Raw genomic sequence first — 18,538 nt, 5'->3', positions numbered from 1 at the left:
CTGCTCATCAACAGTGCAAAATTGGACTAATTAATGACTTAAAATTACAAAGAATGAAAAGAATATAACAACTAAAGAAATAAATCCTGGCAGCAGAGTTCAATTCTCCTGATAATTTTGTTCACCAACAGAATAATTTTATTTACCTAGTAAGACATTTCGTCTGGAACTTCATTTGGAACTGAAATCCTTGCAAGAAGGTGTAGGCATCGAGAAAAGAACATGCTTGCAAAAATAAGCCACCAATCCCTCCACTTGATAACAATGCTTTCATTTCCTTCTATTTATTTTATACTCTATCCAGAATATGAGAATTTTTTTTTCATATTTTTTCCGCGTAAAAAATGGGATTCAATCATTTCCATGCAACTGCATCAATCTCATCTCTGGCAGATTTATATAGCTCAAGCCTTTTGGCTATGGTCTCTCTCTTTCCCATGAGAGCAGGATCCTCATCCAGCATTTTCCCCAGCTCCTCCTTCTAAACATTCATAGAGAATATGACACTTCGTTACGTAAAATTGTCAATTATGTATCAAACAGTGCGGAGTCAGGATTTTTACTAAGGGGTTCAAAATTTTTAAAAGTTAAAACACACAAAGAAGCCAAATGGAATTCAACATCTACTATATATATATACATTAAAATAATTTCGATCTTATATATACAGTGTAATTTTCTGGCAAAAGAGACTCAGATGAACCCCCTCGTGCCCCCTAGCTCTGCCTGCTAGATATTTAGATTAGCATCTCTATATCCAAACATTCTATCGCATTTGTTGGTAAGCGAAGCATCAAATGGTGTTCGTAATGGGAATAGGATTAGACAGAAATCCAGGAGGAGAAAGCGAAAACATTGAATAAAAGAGTGTTTGTCATGATGATCAGATAGAATAATTTACATTGTGTAACACTTTATTTAGAGCCTGTGTATAACTTATGGCTTAAAAATAAGTGCTTAAAAATATTTTTTTGTGTGTTTTACCCAAACAGTACAAAAGTATTTAAAAACTATTAAAACTTAAAAGCACCTAAAATAAGTCAATTCAAACAGACTCTTACTCCACGAGGAGAAAGAGGAAACAAGCGAATAGTCTGGAATACTTTACCTCTCTCCTTCCGATTTGCGAATAGAACTGATTTAACAATGACCTCCTTGCTTCTCTGACTTGACAAAAGACAACTGCCTTAGGAATAGTATTCCTCAAGGTTTCACAGACCATATTTATATAAGCAGAAACATTTGATCCTGTTGCATATGAAGCAACAAAATTTAGATACAATTTCTCTTAAGTCACTTTTATCTATTTCATAATACATAGACACTCAAACTTGACCTCCGCTACACATCTAGACACTCTACTTGGTCTCAACACTCAATTCATATCTCGTGGACATCCAACGCTGGCGTGACAAATAATTTTTGGTGGTGTCTAGATGATCATTTTGTAAGTTGGAATGTTCAACTGACACAGTGGAGATGAGTTGAGGCGTCTAGATGTGCAAACTCAAAGTTGGAGTACTTATTTGTCAGTTGAGGCCAAGTTTGAGTGGTTGTTTATGTATTATGCCAATAAAAAATGTTTCGCTAAACGTATTCTGCGGGGTGGACGTAGTGTAAGATCTCTTTTTCCAGATCAGGATTTTTTTTTTATCTTGGAATAGAATGTGCAATGCAATATGCTAACTTCTCATGTGGACGTCACATGAGAAGTGTGTGTTTTGATCATTCATTGCACAAAAAAAAGTTAACGGTTGAATGAATAATGCAAGCAATCTGATACTTGCCAATTCTTCTTAGATGATTATCTGAATACCGGTCTACATTTGAAGCTGCCTGTGCCTGCGCTTGTCCCTGTGCTTGGTTTGCTGGCAGTTTTTCTGGTTCAGTATGAAGCTTCCTAAAGAATTCAACTGTCAGGTAAGAAGACTCCATCTCTACCAGCCGTGAAACTGTCTTTCTACTTTCATCACGAAATCTGTCAAGAGCGTCATTTGCTGCTGCTGCAATATCAGATTGAAGTGACGGAAAACGTTTCAATTCCTGCATATGGATTCTACGTTAGAATTATTATCGTTCTATCTTTAATGTTACCTTCGTGCTTCAATTGACATAATGTTCATAAAGGATGGATTGGCAAAAGAGTTGCTTTTTTTTTTCTCTGTTCATGAATCATAATCTTTAGTTTGAGGCACATTTACCAAGAAAAGACGCAATTGTAGTAACTACCCTTTGGATTCTTATTTAACATAAACAAAATTCGAATAATTAATAAGTACTCCCTCTGTTTCGGTTTGTTTGTCTGGTTTTGACTTGACACGAAGTTTAAGAAAGTAAAGAAAACTTTTAAACTTTCTGGTCTTAAACTAAAGATATGTAGAATGTACTATAATATCTTTTAATCTTGTGGTCTTAAAGAGTTGTCAAAGAGACATTCTTTTTTAAACAAACTAAAAAGTAAAATAAGACATACGAATTGAAACGTAGGAAATTGTCATGGTTTTTAAGTATGCATAATACATAAATATGCCCTTTAACTTGGACTCATTTCACATTTAAGCCCTCTAACTTTGGGTGTGTACAAGTAGACACTTAAACTTGTATAAAATTGAACAGGTAGACACACATGTCCTAAGTGACACAATACACATAGGATGCCACGCAAGTCACAAAATTGCCATTTAGGATGTCATGTAGGACAAATGTGTCTATTTGTTCTAGTTTTGGATGGTTGAAGTGTCTACTTGTGCACTAGTAAAGTTAGAGGTCATAGTTGCCAGTTAAAGCCAAGTTAAGGGTCATATTTATGTATTATGCCTTTTAAGTATTCTGCATTCTTTTTTAAACAGTAGTAAAAAGAAAAGTAACGGAGGGAGTATATTTTTGGGTTAAAATTTGAAGAAGTTGTCAAAATGATCATACTTCCGTTTCGTATTGACAAACAGGCAATCTTGTGGGAAGAACAACATAATTCCACTCATCGGAGCACGGTTTACAAGAAGACCCTCTCCTTTACCTGTGTTTCTGCAAGTGACTTCCTCACAAGTTCTTTCAGAATGGCATGCACCTGTAAAAAAATAATTTACCATTCATAGGTATATACAGGCTGCAATAGAAACATAAATTAAGCATGTTGAACCAAGTATCTATCATCTTCTGTAAAATGAAAATTATATGGGACATTTCATATCACCCTCTATTTTTTACTCCATTTTAATCCATATTACATCATAATGTTTGATTCTGTTACATCCATATGCTTGTTCTTCAATTTCTGTTACTATACGTTGTTTCTTGTACTTGATTATCAGATTATTTTGCTATAGCTCAAAATGCGTGTTATGTGCTTTCACTTCCATTACTCCTTTTTGGGCTGTTTTTCTTTGAGTCGAGGGTTTATCGAAAACAATTTATTTACGTGTACTCTACCCTCCCAAGACCTAACTTTGTGGGACTACACGAGATATGCTGGTGTTGTTGTTGTATTAAGTTATGTTTGAACTACCTAAAGCTTTCTCACTTCCACAAAGTAGGGGAACTTGATGAAGCTTTGCATAATGCCAACCCCAAAGAGCACATTTATTAACACTTAACTAGACATCTATATGCTTGTCCTTCGATTTCTGTTACTATCTGTTGTTTCTTGTATATATCGATTATCTTACTATTTTGTTGTAGTCGAGAGAGCATATATTAATACTTAACGAGACAAGCATTTGAAACAGAAATTAAAATTTAAGAACTTTACTGCATCAACTGAGGCTTCAGCAGGGCCTTTGAAGAAGCCAAGACATCCATCGATTAGCCTTCTGTAACCTTGTTCAGGAGCAATTAAGTGAGGCTGGTATCCATCTGCCTCAGAAATAACCTTTTTGACGTTACTCGTTGAAAGATGACGATCAAATGGAAGCTTCTTTAGAGCAGCTGGTAGTTGATGATCAAAGACACCGTAGATTCTATCGCCACCTGGCCTCCTGAGAAAAAAGAAATAGTAGCCAGTAAAGGGCATGTCTACTTGTTCAACTCTATACAAGTTTAAGTGTCTACTTGTGCACTCCCGATATTTGGAGGGAGTAGATGTCAGATGAAGCCAAGCTAAAAGGCACGTTTATGTATTATGCCTTTATTTTACTTCTTACGGCTATTATGTCAACATTAGAAACTGAGTTAAAAACCCTTTTAACTTCTAAAGTGAAGAGATAAGGTAAACAAACTACCAATTGAGATCTAGTGTAAGAAAACTACCAGTTAGAATCTGGTTACACCCTCAAAACTGACCATTTTCTAACAAAGAGCAATGGACAGAACGAATGAATGAAGTTAGGCATTACCCTCCTTCCAGATGTTCCCTAAATATTCGATCGAATGCACGACACATTTCCAAGATTGTGTATAGTTGTGCCTGTAGAAAGAAACAATTACTTCAAGTTAATAAAGAAGACAAGTTAGAATAAAGGAGTTTCCGAAACAGGAAAGCGACATTCTTTTTTTGAAATGGACTAAAAAGGAAAATAAGATAAACAAATTGAAACGGAGGGAGTATTGTTCATTACCCCTCCATCTACACCAACAGGTCGGCCAATTCGGTCCAACTCAGCATTAAGCTCATCAATTGTCTTGTTTATTAGAGCAATAATGCTTGGTATTCTCTGTCTGATCACAGTCTCCAAGTGCTAAAATTACAAAAAGGAGAAGGCAAAAAGTTAATAACCGTAATTCGGGGAATTTTAAATTGGCATAATACATAAATAAACACTTAAACATGACCTCAACTGACAAGTAAGCACTTCAACTTTGAGAGTGCATATCTAAATACCTCAACTTGGTCTTGTTGGGTGTTTGCCCTGACTTTCCTAGTATAATTAGGTTTTCCTTTTCCTAAAAGGAAAACACAATGTCTCTATATTTGGCTAGTCCTTTTTCTTATAGGAAAATGTTTATGACTCTATAAATAGAGGCTTATTCCTTCTAACTTAGTAGCATTCACAATGTAGTCCTAGGGGCTTTGAGAGTTTTGTGTAGAGGGAGAAACGATGAGACACAAGTGTTACGTTAGCACTTGTGTGAACCTCTTTTTATTCCGAGTGAATTGTGTGAGGTTATTTCTCTCGATTATTTGTACTCTCATATTTATAGTGGATTGATCATCTCCTCTTGTGGATGTAGGTCGGTTGACCGAACCACATTAAATGCTTGTGTCTCTTTTGGTATATTTCTCGTTTGTCTTCTTACTCAAGGTCATTCGAAGTTTGCTTTGCTAGCTTCCGCATGACACCTAATTATTTTCGTTCCTAATAGGTCTCAACTGGTAACTAAATACTCCAACTCATCCCCGATGTGTCTTATGGACACCCAACGCTGACTTCACACATAAATTTTGGAGGTGTCTAGATAATCATTTTGTAAGTTAGAGTGTTTAACTGATACATTAGAGACGAGTTGAGGTGTCTAGAGGTGCATACTCAAAGTTGGAGTATTTTTCAGCTAAGGCCAAATTTGAGTGTCTATTATGTATTATACCTTTCCAATTCTTTAACTCAAATGGAAATATTTGAAAGCCAAAAAGGGGAAACCAACCTTGGATAAAAGTTTTGCAAGATATTCAGCTCCCATTTTATGAGCAAGATGCCCATATTCAGGACTTGACTCGAAGTATTCCAGCTCCTTCCGACGAGCAGCCATCATATCGACACTCTTGTTGATATCAGCCTGTGAACGGTTGACAACTCCGACCCATGGATGTTGGAGCTTGTATGATCGACCCTCAAGTACCTTAAACATCAATAAAACAAAAAATAAGTAAATAATATATTATAAGTAATTTTTGCAAGGATCAGAATTCTTGTTCTCCCTCCCGTCCAAAATAATTGATGTTTTAGCCTCTCAAAGTTGGTCCAACATAATTGACGTTTCACAAAACCACGAAGGTATTCAATTCTTTTTGCCAATTTTGCCTTTGATATATTCTTATCAGAAATAGTCTCTCGGTAGGGGTAAGGTCTGTGTACATTCTACTCTCTCCAGACTCTACTTGAGGGTTTACATTGAATATGTTATTATTGAATGTACAGATTAAAAAGCTCGTTTAAATTTAGGAGTAAGTGAATCCTTAATCCATGTATCCAAGTCTAAAACATCAATTATTTTGGACCATGAGGGAGTATAGTTTGAGCAACTTCTGAAAAAGAAATCGATCATACATCCAAGGCATTGGTTCCCTGATCCATCAAATCAAGTTTTGTTATAACTCCAAACGTTCTTTCGCCTGAAATATGAAATGGACATATATATACAATCAGATAATTCGATGTTAGATACCGATTTTGCAAAATTAGCATATCTTACTATAGTACCTGAAGGATCGACTTCTCTTGCAAGCTTTATTGCATCAGAAGTTGCAATATCTTGATTGGCAGGAGAAATAGCCAATATAATGCAATTGGGCTAGCACAAGCAATACGTTAAAACTAGTTATTGACAGTGGCAGAGTCAAAATTTTCACTAAGAGATGCTAAAAGAGGTTCAACATCAACTATATATACGTAAAAAGTAATTTTCATCATGTATAAACAATGTAATTTTCCGCGAAAGAATTTTTATGAACCCCCTCGGCCTACCTGGCTCCACCTCAGCCAACTTTTAACGACAGAAAGCCAAATACTAGTTCAACAAATAATAATTCTGTAATTTCGAAATAGTAAGTTATTCCATCTTGAACGTAGAGACTTACTTTTTCCACATAAGAGCGGACCATCATTTCAATATCTTCAACAATGCTCTCTGGTTGTCCCTCTGCATAGTTCAAGATTTATCGTTTTCAAATTCATTAACAAGTTAAAATAATACAGCAGCACAGGAAGATTGGCTAGCTCCTTTTTCTATACCTATAGGAAAATAGTGATTTCGTGCTCACCTACAGCAACCTTCGTCAATCCAGGAAGATCAATGAGTGTTAAATCTACCACTGTAAGACAAAACATGCACTTGATAGTCATTATAGATTATCGAACAGGGAAAGATAGAATGATATGACTCATAATCGCGTGCCATAATTACAAAAACACTAATTCAAAAGAATCTTTCAACAAGAAAAACGGAGATAACCAGCTCCTTCTATCAGGTTGTCCACTAATGCAGTTAACGTTCACGAGCTTTTAGCCAAAATTGTCCCTTATCAGGGAGTAGGTCTATTTTTGTCCGTTAAATATAATTCTGAGCATCTTTAGTCGCTTAAGTTTGCTAAAGTGATCCAATTAACAGAATGGACTTAAAAACTAACGGTGATTACCAAAAAACAATAGTAATTAAAAACACAGGCAAAAATAGACCGACTAGAATACTTTTTTGGGAAATGTGACATAAGCCAGATGCCTGGAAAGGATGAAGAACACATACCATTAGGAGAAAAAATGCTCAGGTGAATTGGAACATTTGAAATTTGCTTGCTCTTCCCTGTTATACGGTCTGTCTCATCCGCAATCTCTTGACGTACCGCAGCTGCATTAACAAACATCAAATATCAAAGAATGAAAAGTTTGCATTTTAATGAATGATTGTGTTATTCTGGCACGTAAATATCACCTCAAGTTCTTCCGATGTTAACAACAGTGGCGGAGCCAGGATTTTTACTAAGGAGGTTCAAAATATAAAGAGGTAAACACACGAAGAAACCAAAGGAACTCAACATCTACTATATAGTAAAATTTTTCGACGAAGGGGTTTCTCTGGTACCCTGGCTCCACCCTTGCTTAATGGAAATCACAGGAAATGATCTAACAATGCCTGTCTTGATGAATTGCAGGAGTGCCAGGCTGCAAGCCTAATCAAACATCCCTCTAAATTTCACTCCAAATGGCTCACATTTTCATAAAAAGGTGCCAGTTATGTCTTTCACGATACAACAACATTTTCTGTGTAATCTCACTGGTGGAGTCTGAGAAGGGTAAATTATAAGCAGACTTACCCCTAACCAGAGACGTTTGTAGCATTGCATTGTAGTTTCGGGTTCAATCGAAACCATAACTTTTGACACGGAGCATAAATATATTTCTAAAAATTGCAATAAAAGAAAGTAAGTTTCTTATAATATCAAACTAACCAAACTCCGGAAACTTCTTTTTTGGTGCGTGCAGAAACTCTGCATATTCCGCCCCTCCATCAGTCTTATGGAGTTGAAGAACCAACGGTCTCCTCGTGACAATGCCTTTCAAATTTCAAAAAAAAAAACTAAATTAGGACAAGTATAAAGGGATATAGTCGACACCAACTAGTTTGAGAAAGAGAGCGGCATAATACATAGAGAGACACCTTAACTTGGCCTTAACACTCAAACTTTGAGAATGTACAACTAGACACCTCAACTCGTCTATACTATGTATCACGTCACCGCTGGGTGTACACGAGACATATTAGGCACGAGTTGAGGTGTTTAGAGGTGTATTCTCAAAGTTGAAGTATTTAATTGACAGTTGAGATCAAGTTAAGGAGTCTATCTATATATTATTCCATTAAGAGCTATGGGATGTTTTGGATCACTAGCTAGAAGTATTACTACAAGATACTTAAGTCATTTTTCAGAAAGGCATAATACATAAATATGACTCTTAACTTGGCTTCAGCCGGCAATTATGACCTCTAACTTTATTAGTGCACAAATAAACACTTTAACGATCCAAAACTTGAACAAATAGACACATTCATCCTACATGGCAAATTTGTGTCCTACGTAGCATCCTACGTGTATTGTGCCACGTAGGACACGTGTGTCTACTTGTTCAATTTTATACAAGTTTAAGTGCCTACTTGTGCACATTCAAGATTGAAGGGCATAAATGTAAAATGAGGCAAAGTTAAAGGGCATATTTATGTATTATGCCTTTCAAAAACTTTCGACACATATAAAGCTGCAATTCCAAAAAAAATAATTAAAAATAGTAAAATCACCTGATCCACGAGGTAGGAAATCTCTACCTACGACACTTTCCAACACCGATGATTTTCCAGAGCTCTGATTGATATCACACCCAATAATCAGAAAAATAAAACATCCCCCCCCCCCACACACAAAAAAAAAAATGTAACAATGTTATAATGTTATAATGTAGAGATTCATATCGTATATTTCAATCTAGGATTTGAAGTTTATGCGTTCTGTAGACACCTCGCTTTCCATTGAACCACTAACCCATTTATGCTACTGAATTCACAAGTTATATTTTATGTACATCTATTTTTCAACATATATATAGGGTCTAGGCTAAGACTAATGGTTCTACTGAATCCGCACCATAAATTATGTATATTTAGTGGATTTTCAAAATGTATACATGGTCTAAGCTAAAGCTACACGGTTATACTGAACCATCGATTGATAAATTTATCTTTATTGGGAAAAAGAATCATGTGAATAGAGCATAATATACTTGGGATTGAGATGTTGTTATTCACAGTAGCGGATGGAGAGTATAAACAAACAAATCCAGCTGAACCCATCATTTTTGACCCAGAGCTCAAATGTACCTGAAAAATTACTGCTTTCTCTATCTCAATTTATATGATTTACTTTTCTTTTTAGATAATTTCAAGAAGAATGACACATTTATATATTTAGTAATAATTATTTAACTTTAGAAAATATTTATTTTACCTTTAATGAAATGATTTATATCGGTACAAACATCTATGAAAGTCTTTTTTTCCCCTTAAACTCCGTGCCAGATCAAATTACATCACATAAATTGAGAGAGATGGAGTAAATGCTGATTTCAAAAGCCTAATGTGTGTTCTGTGATAATTTCAAATCTTGAATCTACGTTTCTTGCTTGTTCATAGATTGATATGACTAAAATAGAAATTAAACGATAAGTATTTTTTCATCTTTAACCACATAGCTTCAAATTCTAACGAGTTTTTCAGCACGAATCCAGATTTAGTTGCGTATTCCAAAAAAAAACAGGGCAGGATGGGGGAAAAATGAAGATAGAAATGAATACTAGCCTGGCCACCGACGACAGCGACGGTAGGAAGAGCTTCCCATAGGGACATCCCTTCACCACCATGATCTCCTAAAATAGTACAAGCACGTTGAATTCTATTCACCAATCCAATCAAGCTTTCCAGGGTCGCCATTGATGCACCCCTTTATTATAATTTTTTCTTGAAATTGAGATTTGAAAATGGAGTTTGAATCAATTAATTTTATTTTATTTTTATTGAAATTGAGATTTGAAAATGGAGTTTGAATCAATGAATTTTGATCTGAAAGGAAAAAAAAGTGCAAAGGGATGAAAGATAACGAGAATAACGGTTTTATAAATTAAATTTATACAATTTAAAAAATTCAAATAATTATATAAATGTAGTACTTGTTATATCTATTCATTCCATTTCGATTTAAGTGTTCTATTTTTTTTTATAACTTGTCTGGTCAAAACTTTTAAAATCTACTTATTTTGAAGTTCTTTTTTTTAAAAAAAGTTTTCTTCCGAAGGAGAATTTTATGTCTCAAGAAGTTCATACTATTAAACTTACAAAGCAAAAAATAAAAAAAAATCCCAAGGCACAAGTTATGTAAACATAAATTCAGTGTATGAACTTCTTAAGGCATAATGGGTTGTGGACAAGCCTAAAAAAAAGGCATTAGCCTTAGGCCCCCTAATTTGAGGGGCCTCATGTTTTAAGCAATAATTGGTTATAAAATATATATTTTAAAAAAAATATTGAGTATTATTTATGAAAAAAATATAAATTTTTCATATAAGTGAGAAAGAATTATTAAAAGTCCGACAAATCTATGATACTATATGTCTCAAAAAATATTAAATGAACCGACTATAATAAACTTTATTAAGAAAATTAAAATTTAAAGCTTCCGTTTGAATTTGACTTTACTGGTATTGAGCCACCCCTGAATTTGAAGAGCAAATTACAAGTGAGATGTCCGAGAGAAAAGGAAGGTGGGAGAAGTCTACTCACTTAAGACCGTTCGTGATCCCCACTTCATTCCTAGTTTCCATTATTTTCCACTAGCAATCACAATAGTCGTATAGTCGAATAGTTCAGTTAGACGAGGGATAATGATCAAACTATCAAAAGGTCCACTACCAAAGAATTAAGAGTTCTTACCTACCGTACCAAGTCAAAATCAGACAAACAAATTGAAATGTAATTGATGAGTTATGAACCTATATCACAATCTTTGCAAAAAAAGCAAATGAAACATACAAAGAGAAATAAATACAAGCATATTACAACAATCCATGGACTCAATTTTTCTTCTTATCTTTTGCATTTGAGGAAAAGTTGAACCATGGAATCCACACAAATGTATTCCTTTGGTAGAGCTTATATGCATCTGCTCTATAGTTTTCTCTAACCATTTTCTTCTCCACAAGCATAGTGACATATCCCAAACAAATGCTATTTATAAGTGCACCAATAAAGATCCAATTTTTGCCCAAATTCCATCCAAATAAGGCCAATCCCCACCACCACAATTGTTCACCTAAATAATTTGGATGTCTTGAGTAACACCAAAGGCCTTTGTCAAGAATTGGAACCATTGGCTGGCCAAGTTGTTTCAGTTTCTGATTTTTGTTGATGAAATTGTGGAGCTCTGTATCCGCATAAAAGGCGATTGTAACGCCAGAGAAACAGATGGCGATGGCAACGAAATCCAAAAAATTCAATGGCTTATCTATTGAATGGACAATATATAGAGGCAAGCATATCCCCATCTGTAAAACCTGCAAGCAGCGGCAAAGCCAAAATTTTCACTAAGTAGATTCACAATATAAAGTGGATTCAATGTAAATTTCTGACGAAGAGGATTCAGATGAGCTCCTTACACACACACACCCCAGCTAGTTTCACCCCGGCCTACAAGGGAAAATGTATGCAAAAACCTCAACATCATAAAGCAATGACAAAGAACTTGAAGAGTCAATATTCTTCTTTTTCCTTGTTCAAAAGGATTGAAAAGGTGAAGGCATTGCCTAAAATCATATAGGGAAATTACTATCTATACATTCAGCTAGTGTGGGACTCTAAAACCCGTGCACATCGAGACCTGGACATCTGAACATGGACAACATAAGATTGCCGAGAATATGAAGTGGTCTGACTCTGATGCTACGTTAGATGAAACCTCGTGGAGTACAACGACCGTCGACCAGCATGACAATTCGAAACAAGTACAAGTTCTCATATGCCATTCCGCCTTTTTTTCTTCTTAACTTAGACATAACTTATAACTATTTCAATTTAATTACTCCCTTCGCAATTTATATGGCACCTTTCTAATTGAGATTCAAACAAGTCTATCTTTTGACCACAAATTTTTTATATTTCTTTTAAATATTTTTAATTGTCAATTATTGTGACTTATAGTACTTTTTACGTAGTTTACAAATATATAAATTTCATTTCAAAAAAATTAAAGATTCTATGCGCAAATTCTCAGTCAAACTTAAACTGTTTGACTCTTGAAAAACGAAAAGTGACACATAAATTGGGACAGAGGGAGTACTATAGGTTTTTCACAAACCACATAAAAAAGAATGTACACATGAATGTAATCGCACAAGTAATGTCTGAAGAGGATAGGATGTACGTAGTCTGCAGACATAAATTACCTGCTGAGAGAGATAAATAACAAAGAAGGAGATCCACCACCAATTCTTTCCATACTGGTTGCTCATATCTGTATATCTCCAATCTTGCTTACCTCCCAACTGCCAATTTTCCCTTCTGAAGTAGCTATGAATCATCCTAATACTCCAAATCCATGTCAAAATTGTCACAATCCATGACCTCAATTGATTGTATTGTGCCATGGGATGATTGGCATAGAAATGTAACAACATTACTGGAATCACCATCCAGTACAAACCTATCATCTGCCAAATTCAAATGTTGTTAATCAACTTCGTCTCAATACCAATACCAAATAAGTTGCGTGAGCAGAGCTACTATAGCCGCAAAAAAAATTATGTGATGTACAGAGGTAAAATGTTAGCTATTATGAGTGTATATTTAATTTTACACACCCTTAACACAATTGAAGAAGAAAATTTGCACATCTTTCACCAATTTTCCGACTTCGTTACTGATTATTAAGTTGGAAGAGTACATAAAGAAAACTATGTGCATTTCTACTGTTAGGCATGGCAACAAAGTCTCAAATACATAATTAAAAAGATAGGAAACTATACACTTAATGAGTGTGAGACTTTTTAGGGAAAACTGTATCGATTTGGCCCGCAAGCAGTTGGTATATTAGTAGCCTATTAAGCCAATTTTTAGAAAGTTAAAAGTGTTTTTTTTTAAAGAAAATGATATTTATTTTAGAGAGTTGAAGTGTTTGACTGAACTTCATGGGGGAGTGGGGATACTCTTGAGTAATAGCAAAAGCTATTTTTCAGAAATTGAAAAAATAGGTTATCCCCATAAAAAATTGATTAGCGAAACAAACGGCTACTTTTTAAAAGTACTTTTTTTTTTTCCAAAAACACTTCTAACAAAAAATACCACTTAGCAAAATATAGAAATTTTGGAAGTTGACCAGACAAGCTATAATATATAAGTTTATTGTATTTCAGATAAAATTAAAACGATAACCACTTTTCAGCCCATGTAGACAAAAAATAAGTTTCAACTTCAAAATTTATGATTAAACAAGAGCTAATTATGTATTGATTCTGAGAAATTTTGAGACTTCTTGCAACAAATTCTACATTGTCATGCATGCCTTTTGTAACTTTCAATTTAAAAGTTTTCATAAAAGAAATTTTGTTTTTAGCTTAATTCATCAAAGTAAAAGATGGAAGAGTACTAGTTACCCAATGAAGGCTTGATTGAAGAAGAGCAATAAACCAAAAGAGGACATTGACATTGAGGAAAAACAGGATATTTGCCAGTAAAATTGGATGGTTATTGCACCAATTCCATAATGAATAGTGATCTTCATTGTGATTATATAGGAAAGAAAGGTAGAAAAGAATAGAAGGAAAAGTGGCTAAAAATGCAATCAGGCCATTCTTGAAATTGCTATGAGTAGCCATATTGTTATATTTCACTATGTTGCTTGTGAATTATATTGTGAGGGTCTAATTTATAAAGGACTCTACACATCACACCTCCATTTTATATTCTTTTTTTCTTCTAAAAATGATTAATACTTCATCTTTATTTATCCACTTTGAATTTTATATGTCTTTTAACATATAATAATGATTAATATGAATATTTTATCACAATAAATAAAAATGAACGAAAATGAGAATACATTTTTTTCGTCTCAATTAATGTGGCATTGCTTAAATGAGCACAAAATTTGAGAAATAAATAATTAATTATTCTTTAATTTATGGGCTAAAACAAGCCTGAGAGAGTTGTATGTCTAAAACAATTAATTTTTTTGTAGGTATAAAATATGATATTCATTTGAATATAAAAAGGTGTGTTACATGAATTAAAACAAAACAAAAATTATTTTAAAATAATTTAATTTTAAACTTATACTATTATGATGATTTTATAGCAAAAAGGGACTACTTTACATTGTCCATTGCACTATCTTTCTGATTTTCTTTCCTCGATGTTTGATATTTATATTGAAATTCGATTAAATCTGAATTACTATATTACAATGCCAATTTTTGAAAGTAACGCTTCCAATTGATTTTTTGCATTTGAATGTTCATGTTGTAAATTTTTACTCCATTAGATCGTTCTTACTTGTTGTATCTACAGGTAATATATATATTATTATTTTTAAGATTTCAAATTTTATATTTTTAAGGAGTCTTAAATTATCTATAGATATTTTTTAGATGATCTGATAGTAATACTATACGTAAAAACTTATTTAATTAATCTGACAATGTATAAAATTATTTAACTTTTTAAAACTCTTAATAGTAAAAGAAAAAGTATAAATCATAGCTGTCTTCACTACAAACACAAATAGTTACTAATAGAAAACCATAAGTCATTATTAAAAGTGCCCATGCAAATCAAACTTAATAATTATGATTACTATTCTAATGGTGGAATTAATGATTAATATTGTAGCCCACATTAGTGTTGTTAATCATTTGCAAGAATCACACCTTACCTTGCACTCATAGCCAAAAGTATGTATATAGGTCCCCTCTAAACGGCTGTCCATGGTCCTCTTTAAAAGAAAACCTTTTTTGTTGTTTAATTATTTTTCATCTTACGTTTTCTATTTGCTTTAGGTTTTAATTAATTCCAATTCATTATATTTATCGAAAAATATCACTTTGAATCGTAAAGGGTCCCCTACCGAATTCATTGGCATGCACATAATTTTTCTTTGATGTATAAACATTTGAAAAAGTCAATTAATTAATTACGAATAAATTACTATAAATGATAATGTTATTTTTATTTTATATTCAATAATTTCACGTTCAAAAGATGAAAGTTGCCGAAATGAGAATGTTGAGATGGATGTGTGGGCATACCAGGAGCGACAAGATTAAAAACGAGGCTATTCGGGACAAGGTAGGAGTGGCCTCGGTGGAAGACAAGATGCGGGAAATGCGACTGAGATGGTTTGGGCATGTGAAGAGGAGAGACACAGATGCCCCAGTGTGGAGGTGTGAGATGTTGGCCATGGATGGTTTCAGAAGAGGTAGGGATAGGCCGAAGAAATATTGAGGAGAGGTGATTAGACAGGATATGGCACAACTACAGCTTACCGAGGGACATGACCTTAGATAAGAGGGTGTGGAGGACCCACATTAGGGTAGAAGGCTAGTACATAGTCACATTATTCTACCTTATTAGTAGGCGGATTAGCGTACTATAATTTCATGTGCTCTGATTTCTGCTATTATCTATTACTTTATGTACTTCTGTACTTTGATTATTCTATTTTATCTGTATCGCTCTCGTTATCTGCTTTACCATATCGCCTTGAACTTCTTAACTTCTTAGCCTTATTTAACCTCTTTTTATGCTTTTATTGAATCGAGGGTCTTTCAGAAACAGCTGTCCTACCTTGGTAGGAGTAAGGTCTGCGTACACTTTACCCTCCCCAGACCCCATGTTATGGAATTTCACTGGATTGTTGTTGTATTCAATAATTTCATGTTGCTAACTATCCCATTATATATACATACATATATAGTAAAAAAACATCAATGAAGCGGAATGTCATTATACCGCTTGAGGCAAGGTATATTCGATTCTGTTATCAAAAACGATTTCATTCGACTTAGTTAAGAATGTAAATGTACTGTCATCCTGAGGTTGTTTTAAGCTAGAGAAAACTTTACATATAACTTTCATGAAATTATGAATTTAATCGATAAGTACACAAAGTATTTTATTTTAAATAAATATTTATTAGTGAATCATTATAAAATAGCATGTGTACTTCATACTTAGGTTTTTAAAAAGTCTTAAGAGAGTAAGAATCTTCAAATATTTATTCATTTTATTACAAGGTTTAAGTTATATGCACATTCAAGTTAAGAAGAGATTAGAAGGACAAAACTAACATTATGACATAACAATTTAAATTTTTTGAATTTGTAACATAAAATTAACTTGATAGAGTAACTCCCAGGGGTAACAGAATGGTATCTGGGAGTGATTCTTCGGATCAATCACAAATTTCGACCCCATATTGTGACTTCCACTCCAGTTAACCTCTCTTGTTTTCATCCCACCGTAAGAATCCCTCCACCCCCATCACAATTTTCCAAAGACTCAAGCTTCAAAATCTTTTCAGACTCTAGGTATTAAAAAAATTGGTAATTTTTTTTACCTTTAATAAATTTTATGTGATGCGAATCTGAATTAGTGAACCCAATGAATATACCCGACCCGACACACACCAAAAAATCTTCGAAAATATATCCTAATAATATATGGTTTCTTGTTAATTTATTTTAACTTTAAAGATTGATTCCATAATCCTATGATAAAGCATAGGGTTGAAATTATGAGGCTATGGCTATTGATGCTGTTTTGACGGCTTAGATGATTACTATTTGATAGGCTTTCTAGAAAGGTACACAAGTGGGAATCCAAAGGTTTTTAATTTATTTTTTAAAATTTTAATTTTCTTTGAGACCTAATTCAATTTTCAAATATTTTCTTACGAAATTTTATTATAGCATTTATAACCATTCCAATTTCAAAGTTAGAAAAAGACTTTTTTCCTAAAAACTATATAATTATTATTTTAACTCTAAGATCATTATTACTTCTTGTTTTAGATCTTTAAGCAACATATCAAATAAACTTATTAATAATTATCCCAGACTATCGATATCTTTTTATATTATTTTTGATGCGTCACGAGCTTTATTTTGTTATTGTGTTTTGCACTCAGCATAACTCCGCCTCTATACGAAAGTTGTTGAATTGTCTTCTTGGTATTATCATCGTCTCAAAATATTTGAACTTCTTATATTGAGATTTGTCCAATATTTGCAAGACGAAGTGAAGAGGAAAAGAACAAGCGAAATAAGTTAAGAGCTTGTTTGGATTGACTTTTTAATTTTAATTTATTTTTGTCATTTTAATTTAAAACTATGTGTTTATAAGCTTTTTTAAACTTATTCAAGCACTATAAAATTGCTTAAAAGCTATTTTAGCTTAAAAATACTTTAAAATAAATCAATCCAAACAGGCTCTAAATGTTAAATGCTTTGCAAATGTGAGCTATATTTTAAACAAGGAAGCTGTAAAGTGGCTACTTGTATCAATTCTACTCTATAAGGGATTTGGGCTGAGCCTGGTCCCTCCGTTCATTAAAAAATAACAGGCCCAGTGGATTTTTCCGACTTTATAATTGAAATAAGGATATTCGAGATAAGGTGGGATCGTGGCTTCCGTGGTGGATAAGATGAGAGAAACATGACTGAGATGATTTAGACATCTAAAGAAGAAATCGATGCATAGACGCACTAGTGAGGAGGTGTGAGAAGTTGCTTATAGAGGGTACGAGGAGAAGCAGAGGTCAGAAAAGTATTGGAGAGAGGTGATAAGGCAGGATCTGACGCAACTTCTGGTTATTGAGGACATAACTTTAGATAGAAAGGCGTGGAGGACAAGTATTAGGATAGCAGGTTAGAAAGTAGTATAGTATTGTCTTGCATAGAGTGGTTGGTGTTTGCCATTGTGTTAGTTGTTTTATTATAGTTCTAGGTTTGTGATATTTAGCATTGCTTATTCTTGTGTTCAATAATATATCATAATATGCTGTTTATTGATTATCACATTATTTTGTAGTTATCTTTGCTCCCTTCTATTAGACTTTGTACTATTTCTTGTTACTTACTATATTTTTTTTACTATCTCCTTTTTTACTTGATCCGAGAGTGCCTCATAGAAATAGTGATAAGATATGTATATATTAGGCCAGGGAAATATTTTACTGAGAAGGAAGGCGGCTTGTAAGTTTAAGAAAATCCAAATTACAATGCAAACAACATTCTTTTAATGACATGTTACTATTTACTATCAGGGTGTTATGATATATACAGTTGCTAGTCCATAT

The 18,538-nt window shown here is 33.6% G+C and overlaps 2 protein-coding genes across 2 annotated transcripts; both read right to left on the bottom strand.

Annotated features, from left to right (window-relative positions):
- Positions 1-106: 106 nt before the first annotated feature.
- On the bottom strand, positions 107-10,128 carry LOC129887889 (phragmoplastin DRP1C). Its single transcript, XM_055963122.1, has 16 exons — positions 9,997-10,128; positions 8,944-9,007; positions 8,099-8,203; positions 7,396-7,497; positions 6,914-6,964; positions 6,731-6,792; positions 6,354-6,444; positions 6,201-6,265; positions 5,578-5,772; positions 4,554-4,673; positions 4,332-4,402; positions 3,749-3,974; positions 3,017-3,067; positions 1,788-2,043; positions 1,109-1,248; positions 107-481 (listed from the first exon to the last, which is right to left on the bottom strand). The coding sequence occupies exons 1-16, from the start codon at positions 10,126-10,128 to the stop codon at positions 356-358; spliced, it is 1,857 nt and encodes a 618-aa protein (XP_055819097.1). The 3' UTR covers positions 107-355.
- Positions 10,129-11,131: 1,003 nt separating this feature from the next.
- Positions 11,132-14,092, bottom strand: LOC129885208 (uncharacterized protein C594.04c-like). Its single transcript, XM_055959405.1, has 3 exons — positions 13,839-14,092; positions 12,633-12,896; positions 11,132-11,744 (listed from the first exon to the last, which is right to left on the bottom strand). The coding sequence occupies exons 1-3, from the start codon at positions 14,058-14,060 to the stop codon at positions 11,265-11,267; spliced, it is 966 nt and encodes a 321-aa protein (XP_055815380.1). The 5' UTR covers positions 14,061-14,092; the 3' UTR covers positions 11,132-11,264.
- Positions 14,093-18,538: the final 4,446 nt, after the last annotated feature.

The sequence above is a fragment of the Solanum dulcamara genome, chromosome 4, assembly GCF_947179165.1.
Source record: "Solanum dulcamara chromosome 4, daSolDulc1.2, whole genome shotgun sequence".
NCBI classification, from domain to species: domain Eukaryota; kingdom Viridiplantae; phylum Streptophyta; class Magnoliopsida; order Solanales; family Solanaceae; genus Solanum; species Solanum dulcamara.
This window is presented reverse-complemented; position numbering and strand designations above follow the sequence as displayed.